The following is a 13,460-nucleotide window of genomic DNA, read 5'->3' as shown; positions in this document are numbered from 1 at the left end:
CCTTGGAACATCGAAGTCTTCCGATAAAGTAGAAAGGAACAGAATCCCAGCTGCTTGGGGTCTGTTTTGAATTTTTTTTCAAAGTTTTCACATTCAGGGATGATTTGGGGAGCCATGCCATGTTCTGGAGGACTTTATGACATATTATCCAGGTGAAGATCAGAGACACCAGACATGACAATGCAAATTAGCTTAAGGCCACTATTAAAGCAACCTGGACTTCCTTAAAATCTCAGCAGAATCACAGTTGTTGCAACTAGTGTGACTTGGTTGGAAAGTTATTTCATATGTGCAATGCTAGTGTGAACAGTGCCAGATGGGTAGCACACCTACAAGCCTGTGCTTGGAACTGACCCAGTGAATGTGTGACTTCATGGATTTAAATATGTGGTGAAATGAAAGTCACAACTTTGTGCTCAATAATTGAGGACTGTAGTCAGAGTGAGAGTTGGTTGCCATCTCTAGTACTCCAGAAGCTATTTTTGGTAGCCCCTGAGGAGCTCTTCACTATCTTTCAGAGTTCAGACTGCCTCTGGTTGAGGGTGTATGAGAGATGTTATCTATTGTGTGTGTAAGGGGTAGGGTAGGGTGCTTGATTCTGTCTTTTTATTTAAGTATTCACTTCCAGTTATCTTCCCCTAATAGAAGATTAACAATAGATGAACATTTGTTTTTGTTGGTTTTTTTTTTCCTTTAAGGGTTCGCTTTCTGTTTGGTGGCCGACATGGTGACTTTAAGTTCCTGCCACCATCAAGTTATGCTCCATGTTATGAGGCTTTGCTGCCAAAAGAGAAGATGAAGGTGGAGCCGGTGAAAGAGTACAAAAGAGATGTGGAAGGAGTCCGGGATCTGCTTGGGACCACCCAATTCACTTCACAGGCCTCCTTTATTCCCACTCCTGTAGAGACCAGCCAGGTAAACTCACAGGATCTGTTTGAAAACTTTGCAGCAGGAACAGTTCAAAAGTAATGTCTCTGTCTCAGGTTGTCATGCCGCCTCACTTGGAGAAAGTTCGAGACAAACTGGCTGAAAACATACACGAACTGTGGGGTATGAATAAGATTGAATTGGGATGGACTTATGGCAAGGTAAGAAAATACTGCCATAATATTTTCTTAAGTGCATCACATTGACAGAAAAATAAAAAGCATGCTCCATACATTTTGCCACATTTGCCAAGAAATTAACATCCGTACTACATATTTTCTTAATACAAAAAAAGTGGAACATTAGTCTTAAGAAGCAATAGCATCACAAATGCCTGTACATCATCTTGCTTTCTCTTCTATAATTTGCTGTTCACTCCTAAAAGAGGGTAAGTGGAAAAAAGATCACTCTTTTTTTTATGTCCATTGCTTCTCATATCCCTCATTTAGACGCTTCATTCTAGTTTGTTTGTAGATTGTAAAGTCGGTGCTTTGTTTTGTGTGTTTTAGTAAAAGTCATGAATTATTGTTTCACTCACGAAAAATAAAAACAGAATGTTTGACCAGTTTGACAATCCAAAACTAAAGTCTGGGTTTGCTTCAATAACATTTTTATTTCTTTTTGTAAAGAAAAAAAAACACCAAACCTGTGATAGACAATTATTTAAATATAAACGCAGTATTGTTGGGTTCAAAATTCAAAATAGCTGATAAGCCAACCTGGTTTTACATTGTCAAAGTGGAAAACTAATTTTATGCCACCTAACATCATTTATCTGCCACAGTTAGATACAGGTATTTGCACAACTTCATACACTGGAGCTGACAATGGTTACCTTTGCATAAAAACTGAAGAGTTAGTTTGTTTAATATAAGAAAATTTAATCACTTGCATTATTTTAGTTCTTTAATTTTCACATTAGATGGTGTGTGTTGTACAGCTGTGCAGTTAATCAGGATGTCAGTATTTTTTCAGAACAAAAACAACTAAGTAAAGATAAGCTTTTGTGATTTCTACACAAAAGCTCCCAATTCACAAAAGGAAATCTAATTTGTTTGCTTTATAACTTTTAGACTTCTCCTGAAAGCCAAACTGATGTGGAAAATAGCTAACTTTCATTCTTACAGCCATGCCAGCTTCCATATGGGACACTGATGTGGTTAGCATGATTTCAGTTATCTGTCTATCTGTTGAGAAACAACCACAACTCAGTGTTGTCAAAATACAATAACTGTCTTATGGCCAAAAAGTACAGTTATGCAAAACTCAATTCACATATGATTTACTTGTACACAATCAACAAAATATCAAAGGCTAAATAAAATTTTTGTCACCAGGCAACAAATCAACACTAGATTTATGCCTCCATAATGTCAATGCATCAATTTTGTGTAAATAGTAGGTTTGATGATAAAATAGTTAATTTGCATCTGAGTAGTGAACATAATAGCAAGTCTATACATTTTAAAAATAAGATGACAGCAACAAAAGCCACAAAATATTTCTCTGATTTAGCTTGATAACATGCAGATACCTTCTCATGCATAATTTACCTTAAAATATTTTTTTAGCGAAAGGATGAACAATCAGAAGAAGAAAACATTTCCATACTTATGGTATTGTTTAAAATAGTGCTGGCTCATACTTTTAAACAAATATAAATAAATAACACTGCTACATATTTATGCACAGTCTTGCATGTTTTCCTACCAAATACTCACCATTGTCATGTTGCCTCCAATGGGCAGCATTGCCAAAGGGATTATTTGACATAATGTCAAGCATTAAAGGATGCATTAAAGTGCTTAGTATTCCAGCCACACGCCTCTCTATTTCTCTCCTTGATGAAAACATGCTCCCCTGTTCCTCTTCCATAACATGTTCGCTAGAGAAAACTGTCTTATCACTGCAAGCAGTTGCACCCTGAATGTAGACCTCATGCCCGCCCTCTTGTTAGTTCATAGTGACTTACAAGGATGTAGTTTCCATATGCATTTATTTACAAAGACCTTTAATTTGTTGTAAATTAAGGTGGTGTTACTGATAAGCAACAATGATGAAAATGCACACAGACTGACATGTTTTCATTTTTACAGATAAGAGATGATAACAAACGACAGCATCCTTGCCTTGTTGATTTCTGCAAGCTGCCAGAAACAGAGAAGAACTACAACCTGCAGATGTCAACAGAAACACTGAAGTGTGTTTAAGTTTATGGGTGGATTATTTTTCTTACTGTTCAATTCTTTGGTTTTGAATGGAGACTGTCTAGGCACAAAAATGTTAGGCATATTCAAAGAAAAAGCAAAAAATGTTTCACTGTAATCTCACTACTGTGAGAACTTTTAAGTCTCAAAGGTTGCTGTAGGCAACTCTTACAGCAACTACAGCAACTGTAAGAAAATATAAGATATCCATTTAAATTTTCCTCCCAATTCACAATTGTGCACCACTTTATATTGTTTTTCTCACAAAAATCAAAACAAAATTGGGAAGTTTGTAGTTTTAATGAGACAAAAAGCATAAAAGTTTAACAACTATTAAATATATGTCAATGCATTTGGTACATATTTATACATTAAGCAGATATGTGAGCTAATGTCTTTTAGAGATTACACACTGACATTTTATAGTGGTAGCAACCCTAACTCCAAATATATTTGTAATGAGATAGAGTTTTGCTCTGGCTCATTACATGTTACTCACCAAAATACTTCCTAAATAGTATTGATATACGTAATGTTCTTCCACTTTGATCTTCTGCAGTCAAAGGTACCTAACACTACACTTAGGGGTTGGTGCGGTAGATAAGGAATTTTCCTCAAGGGATTGTATAGTATTTTCCTCAATCGGATTAAATCAGGACTACTTCTTTTATCTGTGTTGAGATACAGTACATTCTCATCAGGGGTGATGTTAGGGTGATGAATGAGTACAATCTGAACACAAACTTCTATTTTGTTTTCTATTCATAGGACCCTGCTAGCACTATGTTGCCGTATTGTTCAAGTAAATCCAAATGCAGAGGACTCGCTCAAAAAAATTAAGTTACCCAAGAAGTAAGTTGCATGATTTTAAAAACAGAGACAGCTGTTTAAATATTGACTTGTCCATATGATGTGTTGTGACCATGCATTTTAGATGCATGTACAAAGATCATGCTAAGCATTTCTGGACAGTTAAAGCAAAAAATATTTATTATTGTTAATCTGTACTGCTAAGATATGCAGCGGGCTGTAAATATTAGCAAAAAAACTCCATGTGGATTTACTCTGTAATACTACAGACTTTACCTGAGGTAAGAATACTCATCATTTCCACTATTTCCAGCTACATGATGTCCAATAGCTATAAACCATCCCCTCTGGATCTGTCCGACATCAAACTGACACCAGGCCAGGAGCTGCTGGTGGACAAACTAGCAGAGAATGCACACAATGTTTGGGCCAAAGACCGCATCAAGCAGGGATGGACTTACGGCATTCAGCAGGTTTGCTGAGGTTTTGAATTTTATGCAATTTCATTATTCAGATACATTTTTATACACGTTTTTTCTTAATGATGTATTTCTTACCAAATCGCTCATTTATTTATATGTCATGTCTACGTGTACCTTTGTAGAGCACCTGCTAGAGAGTCTGACATTTCATTGCGATAAAACCACAGTAATGTATTCTGTAGAGGTGGAACTTGCTGTACAGAGCACTGTCAAATTTTATTAAAAGCAACAAGTGCTCAAATACACAGCTGCAGATTTTCTTTAGCTGTTTTCATTCTGTTGCCATGACTGTAAATAATGGTGTTGTCATTGCTTTGTTTTAATTTCTGTCAATAAATAACGTGACCTTTTATTTTGCACACTCACTATGATTACACTAAGAACCTTAATTTATTTTATTTACACAATTTGAACTGGAGCAGTTTTGCATAATTATCTCATTCATCTGGAATAGATGAATTGAGGTGCCCTACACAGAAGAAAAAATCTCTGTTCAGTGAATTCAACGGAAGATTGTTGTAAGAGCTGATAAGAGATAATAATGATAAGCGTGTCTACATGTGCACCTAGTACAAGAGCTTGCTTTTCTAGTCTCCATTTAAATTTTTGAGCAATAATATAGACATATATTCATGTTCTGAACCTGTAATAAACCATGTTTAGTCATTGAATACAGATCTGCTTATAAAGTGCTTAAATGATCCATACATCATTGTGCCATAGCCCCCATAGGGATTAATTCCGGTGGAAATGACACAGAAAAATAGACTACTACTGGATGAACAGCTACAGCCCAAAAGCACTAATTGTCTAATTATTTTTAATTAATGGCTTTGACAGCAAACTTATCACACCACAATTTTCATCACTGAATCAACTTGATAGTCCAAAGGTGAGGAAACAAATGCTGATGTCTGTGAAAAGATTTCAATCAAATGCATGTATATAACTCCTGATTTCCTCATCTCTATACAGGATTTGAAGAGCAAGCGTAACCCTCGTCTGGTTCCCTATGTGCTGCTGGATGAGCGGACCAAGAAGTCAAACAGGGACAGCCTGCGAGAGGCTATCCGCACCATGATTGGCTATGGATACAACATAGAGCCTTCAGACCAGGAAGGAGGTGAGTTTTACTATTGCATACTAAGATGCACCGTTGTTCAGATTTCTTGGTACATGGTACTCTCCTGATTGGATTATATCCTTTCTTATTTTTATAATGCAGAAAAGGGAGCATGAAATGCTAAAGTTTAATTGCAACCACAGGCGAATTGCTATATTTTTTTCAACTAATGAGGTTTTGTGTGATTGTTTCCATTCCAATTCTTTATCTGACATGGCCTTTGTCCTGCTAACCTTGAAGGCCAAGTGGTTGAACGAGTCAGCATCGATAAGGTCCGCTTCTTCAGAGTCGAAAGGACATATGCGGTGAAGACTGGAAAGTGGTACTTTGAATTTGAGGCTGTCACTGGAGGAGACATGAGAGTGGGCTGGGCCAGGCCTGGGTGCAAACCTGATGTGGAACTTGGAACGGATAAACTTGCTTTTGTCTTTGATGGATATAGGGTAAGTTTTTCAATCCAAAATCAATCTCCATCATTCTGATCTTTAAATTTAAGCTTGTTTCTTCATGCACATGTTGTACACAGGGCCACTGTCTGAACATCGGTAGCAGATTATTTGGGCGCTGCTGGCATGTTGGGGATGTAGTCGGCTGTATGATCAACATGGAGGACAAGTCTATGATTTTTACTCTTAATGGAGAGATCCTCATTACAACCAAGGGTTCTGAACTCTGTTTCACCGACTTTGAAACTGAGGATGGTGAGGATGAGTATATTTAAAAATAGGAATGGTCAGAGTGACTTATGATCATTTTAGATCTAGAAATGTGGAACTGATACACTAATGGGAGAAAAAAATTTAAAATGTGTAACAAGTAGAAACAAGTAGTTTTATGTTACAAAAATCTTGCCTAAAGTTACAAAGTCTCACTACAAATGTTGGATTGATTTTTCTTCAGTCTTTGTTCTCCTTATGTTCTTGGAGGCTCATTCTTTTATCCGTCTTGTTTCTCTTTAGGATTTATTCCAGTGTGTAGTCTCGGTCTTGCTCAAGTGGGGCGCATGAATCTGGGGAAAGATGCTAGCACTTTCAAATACTACACCACATGTGGCCTGCAAGAGGGATTCGAACCATTTGCAGTCAACATGAACCGGGAAGTCACAATGTGGTTCAGCAAGCGTCTGCCTACTTTCGTCAATGTGCCAAAGGACCACAACCACATTGCAGTAAGACAGAAGCGCATTTTAGTAAAATTTGGTTGTTAGAAATACAAAACCAGTGAGTTGTGAAAGCTTTTCTCTCTATTTTCAGGTAACCAGAATTGACGGCACCATTGACAGCCCCCCATGTCTGAAGGTCACCCACAAGACGTTTGGCACCCAGAACAGTAATGCTGACATGGTATTCTGTCGTCTCAGCATGCCGGTAGAGTTCCACTCTTTCTTCAAGCAGAACCCCATAGTTGACATAAACGGCGTACATGAAGAGGATTTGCTCAAGGTTAAACACAGGTGCTGGTTGTCTGAGAAATTTGATTTAAAGTCTTAATGCAATGATGTTCCCAACACCCTTTTTCATGGTGTTTATTTTATTTTGGTGATTTATCACCAAAATCAAAATAAAATGCATAGACGTTCTAGTTAAGTGACTAAATATAAGAGACTTTAAGGGTTTTGCAAAACACTGCTTCTCAGTTATGAAAGTAAATGTATTGTACTAGATGTAATAAACTAAAATATAAACTAAATTGGCCATAAATCTTAATATTGACTTGTTTAAATTGATCTTGTGTAGATATCCATTGAGATCTGTTCGACACAGTGAGGAAAGTAGACGAGTGGACTACAGCAGCATCACCACGGTATTAAAAAATCTCTTCTAATGGTGCCTTGTGTTTGCAACCTACATTTCTCACTAACTCTTTGTTTTGTTACAGTACTACCACTCGGTGAGAATCTTTGCAGGTCAGGACCCTTCCGGTGTGTGGGTTGGATGGGTTACCCCCGACTACCATTACTATAGCAACAATTTCAACCTCAGCAAGAACAGAACTGTCACTGTAACCCTGGGTGATGAACGTGGACGAGTTCATGAAAGGTGGCCCTCCTTCTCCTGATTTCACAGATTAGGTCTTATGTGTGCTAAATACTGAAAAATGTCCATTTCTGAACAGTGTGAAAAGGAGTAACTGCTACATGGTGTGGGGTGGTGACATGACCAGTTGTGCACATGCCTCCAGCCGCAGCAACGTTGATCTGGACATTGGCTGTCTAATAGATCTGTCCACTGGCATGGTTACTTTCACTGTCAATGGAAAGGAGTTATCGACATCCTACCAGGTGCTGACTCACTAGAGCATTTTGATTTTGTTACGTTCTTGCTTTTGTAGTGCAATACAATTAGTAACTTTTAACCAGACAGAAGATATATTTTTCAAAAATAATTTACCAAACAATCACCTAAAATGCAAGAAGCAGAACTTGTTTCGTGCTAATATATTTCAAAACATATTTATTGTCTGTTTTTGGAAATCTACATTAATATTGAGTCAGATTGTTTAAAGGTTGTAATTTTCAAAGGACGCTTTTAATCCGACAAAGACTCAATGAAGACATGTATTTTAATTTATTGCATATCACTGTATATATTTGACCTGGTATGTATTATTTGCAACCCCAAAAAATAGATCATGAAAAAAAAGATTACATCATTAGGCAATGAACCCTATTTTAAAACTATGTGTGTTATTTTAGTTAAAAATGCCCTGTTAGAAGACACATCAAATTTACTTTTTTAGCACAATATCACAATTTCCAACTGGTTTTTTGATATTTTTAAAATCTAGGATGGATAACAGGAGCTTTATTTACACACACCAGTCATTTGAAATATGCTTTTCTTCAGTCTCCCCACTCTATCTGCAGGTCAGATTGTAGCTTGAGTCAGTCGTTCTATAGCTTTGCATATTTTTCTGACAGAGCTCTGACGTCTGTATTGTTGAACTCCTGACTTGGAATATGCTTTTTCTGGATGTACTTTGAGAGCTAAACCTTTAAGAATCTTTCAAGCAGTATAATCTTCTTACATTTTTCCCTTGCTGAAATTCTGTGCAACTTCACCCGGTACTGACTCACCCTTCCAGTCAACACTGTAATGATCTCACACACACGCACACACTTGCTCACCTAGTAATACTTTTTCATGACGCATCACCAAAATGCTTCCTGTAAGTCCTTCCCTCTTGCTCCTACTAAAACTTATGTGTTTTTTTTTTAATTTACTTTAATATGAATGTTCTTTTCTCTGCTCCAGGTGGAACCCAACACAAAGCTCTTTCCTGCTGTGTTTGTCCGACCCACCAGCCCAAACCTCTTTCAGTTTGAGCTGGCTAAGATAAAGGTACACTCTTGTTTTTTTTCCAATACACCCTTGTTCTACCACTTGAAATAGTTCAATTCATCTAATTATTTCAGAAGATGTAATTGTTTATATAATATAAACTGAAACATGCTCAAGTACTCGAACAGTTTTTTTATATATATATATATATATGCTTACGCTGCACAGAACGCAATGCCGCTGTCATCAGCCATCTTTAAGAGTGAACACAAGAACCCGGTGCCTCAGTGTCCACCCCGACTAGATGTCCAGACAATCAATGCAGTGCTGTGGAGCCGCATGCCCAACATCTTCCTCAAAGTGGAAACAGCCAGAGTGAACGAGAGACACGGCTGGGTGGTTCAGTGTGTGGAGCCTCTGCAGATGCTGGCAATTCACATTCCTGAGGAGAACAGGTGGTGCACCCTATTAGTTTGCTGTAGCTGAGGGATAAAAAAAAAAATTACATTTTCTTAATATCATTCATTTCACTTTTATGATATACCAAAGAACCTTGATCAAATAAAGTTTTCTAGTGTAGTAATTATAATTTTTTTTTTTCATTTCTCATTGTATGTCAAGGTTTCTACACATTTTACAAAAGTATGGACGTTCATATCTTTCAGGTTTAGATGAGTATGGACTGGGAAAGTATAGTATGGACAAATCTTTGTTTACTCTCTTCTTTTCTGATGAGATCCTTCTTCCCTCAGTAGGTTTGTGGTAACTCAGAGTCAAGGACCAACAACACTAAATCGACTAATTTTTGCCAAGAATTAATTGCTATCAACCTGGGATGGTTCCTTAAGCTGTTTCTGTTTTTATATAGCACTAAAAGAACATCCGCAAGTGGAAAACAGCCGTAAAAAAATAGTAATCCTGTACGTAATCCAGAAAAATCTCCCCCTCAGGTTACGCTGAGTAACGCCGAAACATAAAAAGGGAAAAGAATTAAAAGCTTGAAATCAGTTTCAGTGTTAAATACTGTTAAATGTTAAATGGTGTGGCAGTGCAAATACAGAAGTACTGATCAACTATGGCTATTTGAAAGGGATTATTCCAGGATAGCACATCAGCAAATCTCTAATAAAATGACTGAAAAATTTTATAAAATATGGAAATTTTATTGTCCATCGATAAGATTACATTCAAGTTCTTCTTTTTCACTCACTGTTTATTTTTAATTATCAGTATTACTAACAAAATAATGATATCTTCTCTTCTTAGTCCAGAGACATGCAAGAAATGAGAGTGTGATTGTTTTTCCTGTGTGTCTCCGTGTTGCCCTTTGACAAACTGGGAACATATTATTGACCATTGTCAATCCTTACTCCACTCCACCCCCAAGAATAATTGGGTGTAGATGATGAATGAATGGATTATATAAAGTAGTGAATCCAGATGCACCCCACACTTTTCATATTAGTAGAGGTGTCCCTTTCTTCCTTTTGCACAACCTTTTACTTGAAATTCTATTTAACTATGTTCACCTTTGTTGTTTTAATGTGACAAAATGAAAAAAAAAAATTTAAGAGACATGAAATTCTATTTTGATTTTACTATCCAGGGATCATATTCAGATTGGTGCAGTGTTAAATTGAGTTAAATGATTGAGCATTTTAGTAAATGTTATATGTGTCTCATCCTTTCCTTCCAAAGGTGTGTCGACATTATGGAGCTGTCAGAGCAGGAGGACATGAGGAAGTTCCACTATCATACGTTGAAGCTCTACTGTGCCCTTTGCGCACTGGGAAACACCCGGGTTGCCCACGCTCTCTGCAGCCACCTGGATCAGTCGCAGCTCTTATACACCATAGATAATCAGTACCTCTCTGGCATGTTACGTGAGGGATTCTACAATTTACTGATCAGCATCCACTTAGAAACAGCCAAGGAGGCCAGGCTCATGATGAAAGATGAGTTCATCATTCCAGTCACAGCTGAGACGCGCTCAATTCGTCTCTTTTCCAGCGCCTCTAAAAAGCACAGCCCGCCAGGGGTGGGACTTAGCACCTCCCTAAAACCTCGCCTTAACTTTACCCCGCCATGCTTCATCAGCACCAAGAGGGATTATCTATACAGTCCGCAGATCCCACTGGATGCACTTAAGGAAAAAGCTATTTCAATGCTGACAGAAGCTGTTCAAGGCGGTGGGCACCACATTCGAGATCCTGTTGGAGGAGGCATAGAGTATCAGTTTGTCCCAATCCTGAAGCTCATTAGCACCTTGCTGACTATGGGGGTTTTAGGTAGCGAGGATGTTCAAAAGATTTTACTGCTCATTGACCCGAACGTGTTCAGAGATACTCGTGAGGAAGGGGTCACAGGGCCCACAGACAAAGAGGGACTCACTGGGACTGAGGGCAAGGCAGTTGAAGCGGGAGAGGAGGAAGCCGCAGAGGAGGCCAAACAGCCAATGAAAGGACTGCTGGAGAAGAGGCTGCCAGAGCCCGTCAAACGACTGGTAATAATGAAAAAAAGAAATACTGCTGAACTACTGAAATAAAATAAAATCTTGAGTAGATAGTGATTTATTGAGAAACATCTGTAGATGTGTGGGTACTAATTTCTAAGAACGGCCACAGCTCTTGTCTTTATCATTTTCTCAGTAACTGGTTCACTGTAATATTCCTATCAAAAGTCATTCAAACATAAAATTATCTATTTTTAGGGGATAATATACAGTACAGACCAAAAGTTTGGACACACCTTTTAATTCAATGAGTTTCCTTTATTTTCATGACTATTGACATTGTAGATTCACACTGAAGGCATCAAAACTATGAATAACACATGTGGAAATATGCACTAAATAAAAAAGTGTAAAACAACTGAAAATCTATGTTATCCTTATATTCTAGTTTCTTCAAAGTAGCAACCTTTTGCTGTGATTACTGCTTTGCACACACTCTGCATTTTCTTGATGAGCTTCAAGAGGTAGTCACCTGAAATGGTTTTCACTTCATAGGTGTGCCCTGTCAGGTTAATAAGTGGGATTTCTTGCTTTATAAATAGTCATGAAAATAAAGAAAACCCATTGAATTAGAAGGTGTGTCCAAACTTTTGGTCTGTACTGTATAAACTCTAAGGCTGTTTTATCCAAGTCTTGAGAAAACAAAGCAGTACTCAAAACCACCTTCTTCTCTGAGAATTGTGTTTTCTCCCTTTGTCTGTTCCCCAGATGTGTGAGCTGCTTCATTATTTCTGCGACTGCGAGCTGAAGCACCGTATTGAGGCCATTGTGTCCTTTTCAGACAACTTTGTCTCAAAACTGCAGTACAACCAGAAGTTCCGCTACAATGAGCTCATGCTGGCCCTCAATATGTCGGCAGCTGTTACAGCAAAGAAGACAAAAGAGTTCAGATCTCCTCCTCAGGAGCAGGTCAGACAAGATCACAGTTAAAAAATGTTTCTGATGTTGAAGATTCAACATCAACAACAAAGTTGTAAGCTGACATGCACATTTAAAAAATCAGTCAGTTTGTGTTTATTTGAAGCTATGGTTCAACAGACAGAGCCAACCAATGATTGAAGCTAAATGCAACAGACTTATGCAGCACCCAGCCACACATAAACCCGACCCCAGATAAGTGGAAGAAAATTAATGGATGGATGGTTGACAAAGGAAAAGTTTCTGTCACTTCTCAGTTTGATAAAATGTGACATACTATGTTTTGAAGAATTAACTTTTAATTTGCACTAAAATTAGAATTGATCGTTTACAACTTTGCAGTTTACACCTCTATTGTTGCATTTATTTCACGCTTCTGTTGATGTTTGCTATGTGATCTTAAACAGAAACTGAAAAGTTTCTTTTGAGGTTACAATATGTTGCCACATAAAAGCCTTGTAGGCACCCTGTCTCCAGCTGTGTATGTGACTAGATAAACAAATTGGGACAGTGTTGCATAGTGCCTATGATTCATTTATATGAATGGATAATTTCCCATCCAGCCATTAATCTACAGGGGTTTGAATCATTAGTCTTCCAATTTTGCCTTTTGGCCTCAAGAGAGTGAGAGCTGCTCCTCGTCCCAAATATTTCTGAAACTGTTCTATATCTTCAATAAAGCTTAAAGGCAAATTCATCCCGTGCACCGCTGAGAAGCTGCTCTCAGCCAAAGAACCGCACACACATTCAGCTCAGTGTCTCTTAAAAGTCACAGCTGGAGACAAAGTACCCCATTTCTCTTATGGTTGAATGTCTTGCATCGCCGTTTTGCCTGCTGCTGCAGAGACATTTATTCACTTACACAGTTTTTTTTTTTTTTTGCCTTTTTTGTAAATCTGACATTGATGTATCATATTGAGATGACATGAAATGAAAGGCAAAATGAGTCATCAGTTAAATACATAAACCTTTAATAGAAAAGGACAGTTTCAAATGATACTCAAATGCATATTTTGTAGAGTGGATACACTTGTCTGATTTCATATTTTCTCCCATTTCAGATCAACATGCTGCTGACTTTCAGTATGGGAGATGACTGTCCTTGTCCTTCAGAAATACAGGAGGAGCTGTACGACTTCCACAACCAGCTGCAGCTCCACTGTGGTAAGATGCAGATGTAGGAAAAGCTTTATGAGCTTC

The 13,460-nt window shown here is 37.8% G+C and overlaps 1 protein-coding gene across 10 annotated transcripts in view; it reads left to right on the top strand.

Moving 5' to 3' along the window:
- The window catches only part of LOC102225501 (ryanodine receptor 3-like), a 115,204-nt gene that overhangs the window by 57,375 nt on the left and 44,369 nt on the right, over nucleotides 1–13,460 (top strand). For 6 of the 10 annotated variants that reach the window (XM_023352507.1, XM_023352503.1, XM_023352502.1 and 3 more), the window contains 19 exons: nucleotides 699–915; nucleotides 984–1,088; nucleotides 1,313–1,315; nucleotides 3,024–3,127; nucleotides 3,903–3,986; nucleotides 4,258–4,417; nucleotides 5,402–5,549; nucleotides 5,790–5,992; nucleotides 6,076–6,250; nucleotides 6,509–6,717; nucleotides 6,803–7,002; nucleotides 7,286–7,352; nucleotides 7,428–7,588; nucleotides 7,665–7,830; nucleotides 8,804–8,890; nucleotides 9,059–9,285; nucleotides 10,529–11,333; nucleotides 12,051–12,251; nucleotides 13,322–13,424. In XM_023352507.1, coding sequence (XP_023208275.1) covers nucleotides 699–915; nucleotides 984–1,088; nucleotides 1,313–1,315; nucleotides 3,024–3,127; nucleotides 3,903–3,986; nucleotides 4,258–4,417; nucleotides 5,402–5,549; nucleotides 5,790–5,992; nucleotides 6,076–6,250; nucleotides 6,509–6,717; nucleotides 6,803–7,002; nucleotides 7,286–7,352; nucleotides 7,428–7,588; nucleotides 7,665–7,830; nucleotides 8,804–8,890; nucleotides 9,059–9,285; nucleotides 10,529–11,333; nucleotides 12,051–12,251; nucleotides 13,322–13,424 — 3,425 coding nt within the window. The remainder of the gene's footprint in view (nucleotides 1–698; nucleotides 916–983; nucleotides 1,089–1,312; nucleotides 1,316–3,023; nucleotides 3,128–3,902; nucleotides 3,987–4,257; nucleotides 4,418–5,401; nucleotides 5,550–5,789; nucleotides 5,993–6,075; nucleotides 6,251–6,508; nucleotides 6,718–6,802; nucleotides 7,003–7,285; nucleotides 7,353–7,427; nucleotides 7,589–7,664; nucleotides 7,831–8,803; nucleotides 8,891–9,058; nucleotides 9,286–10,528; nucleotides 11,334–12,050; nucleotides 12,252–13,321; nucleotides 13,425–13,460) is intronic. The other 4 variants (XM_023352505.1, XM_023352504.1, XM_023352499.1 and 1 more) reach the window with 1 other exon arrangement.

This window comes from Xiphophorus maculatus, chromosome 19, assembly GCF_002775205.1.
Source record: "Xiphophorus maculatus strain JP 163 A chromosome 19, X_maculatus-5.0-male, whole genome shotgun sequence".
In the NCBI taxonomy this organism is placed as follows: Eukaryota; Metazoa; Chordata; class Actinopteri; order Cyprinodontiformes; family Poeciliidae; genus Xiphophorus; species Xiphophorus maculatus.
This window is presented reverse-complemented; position numbering and strand designations above follow the sequence as displayed.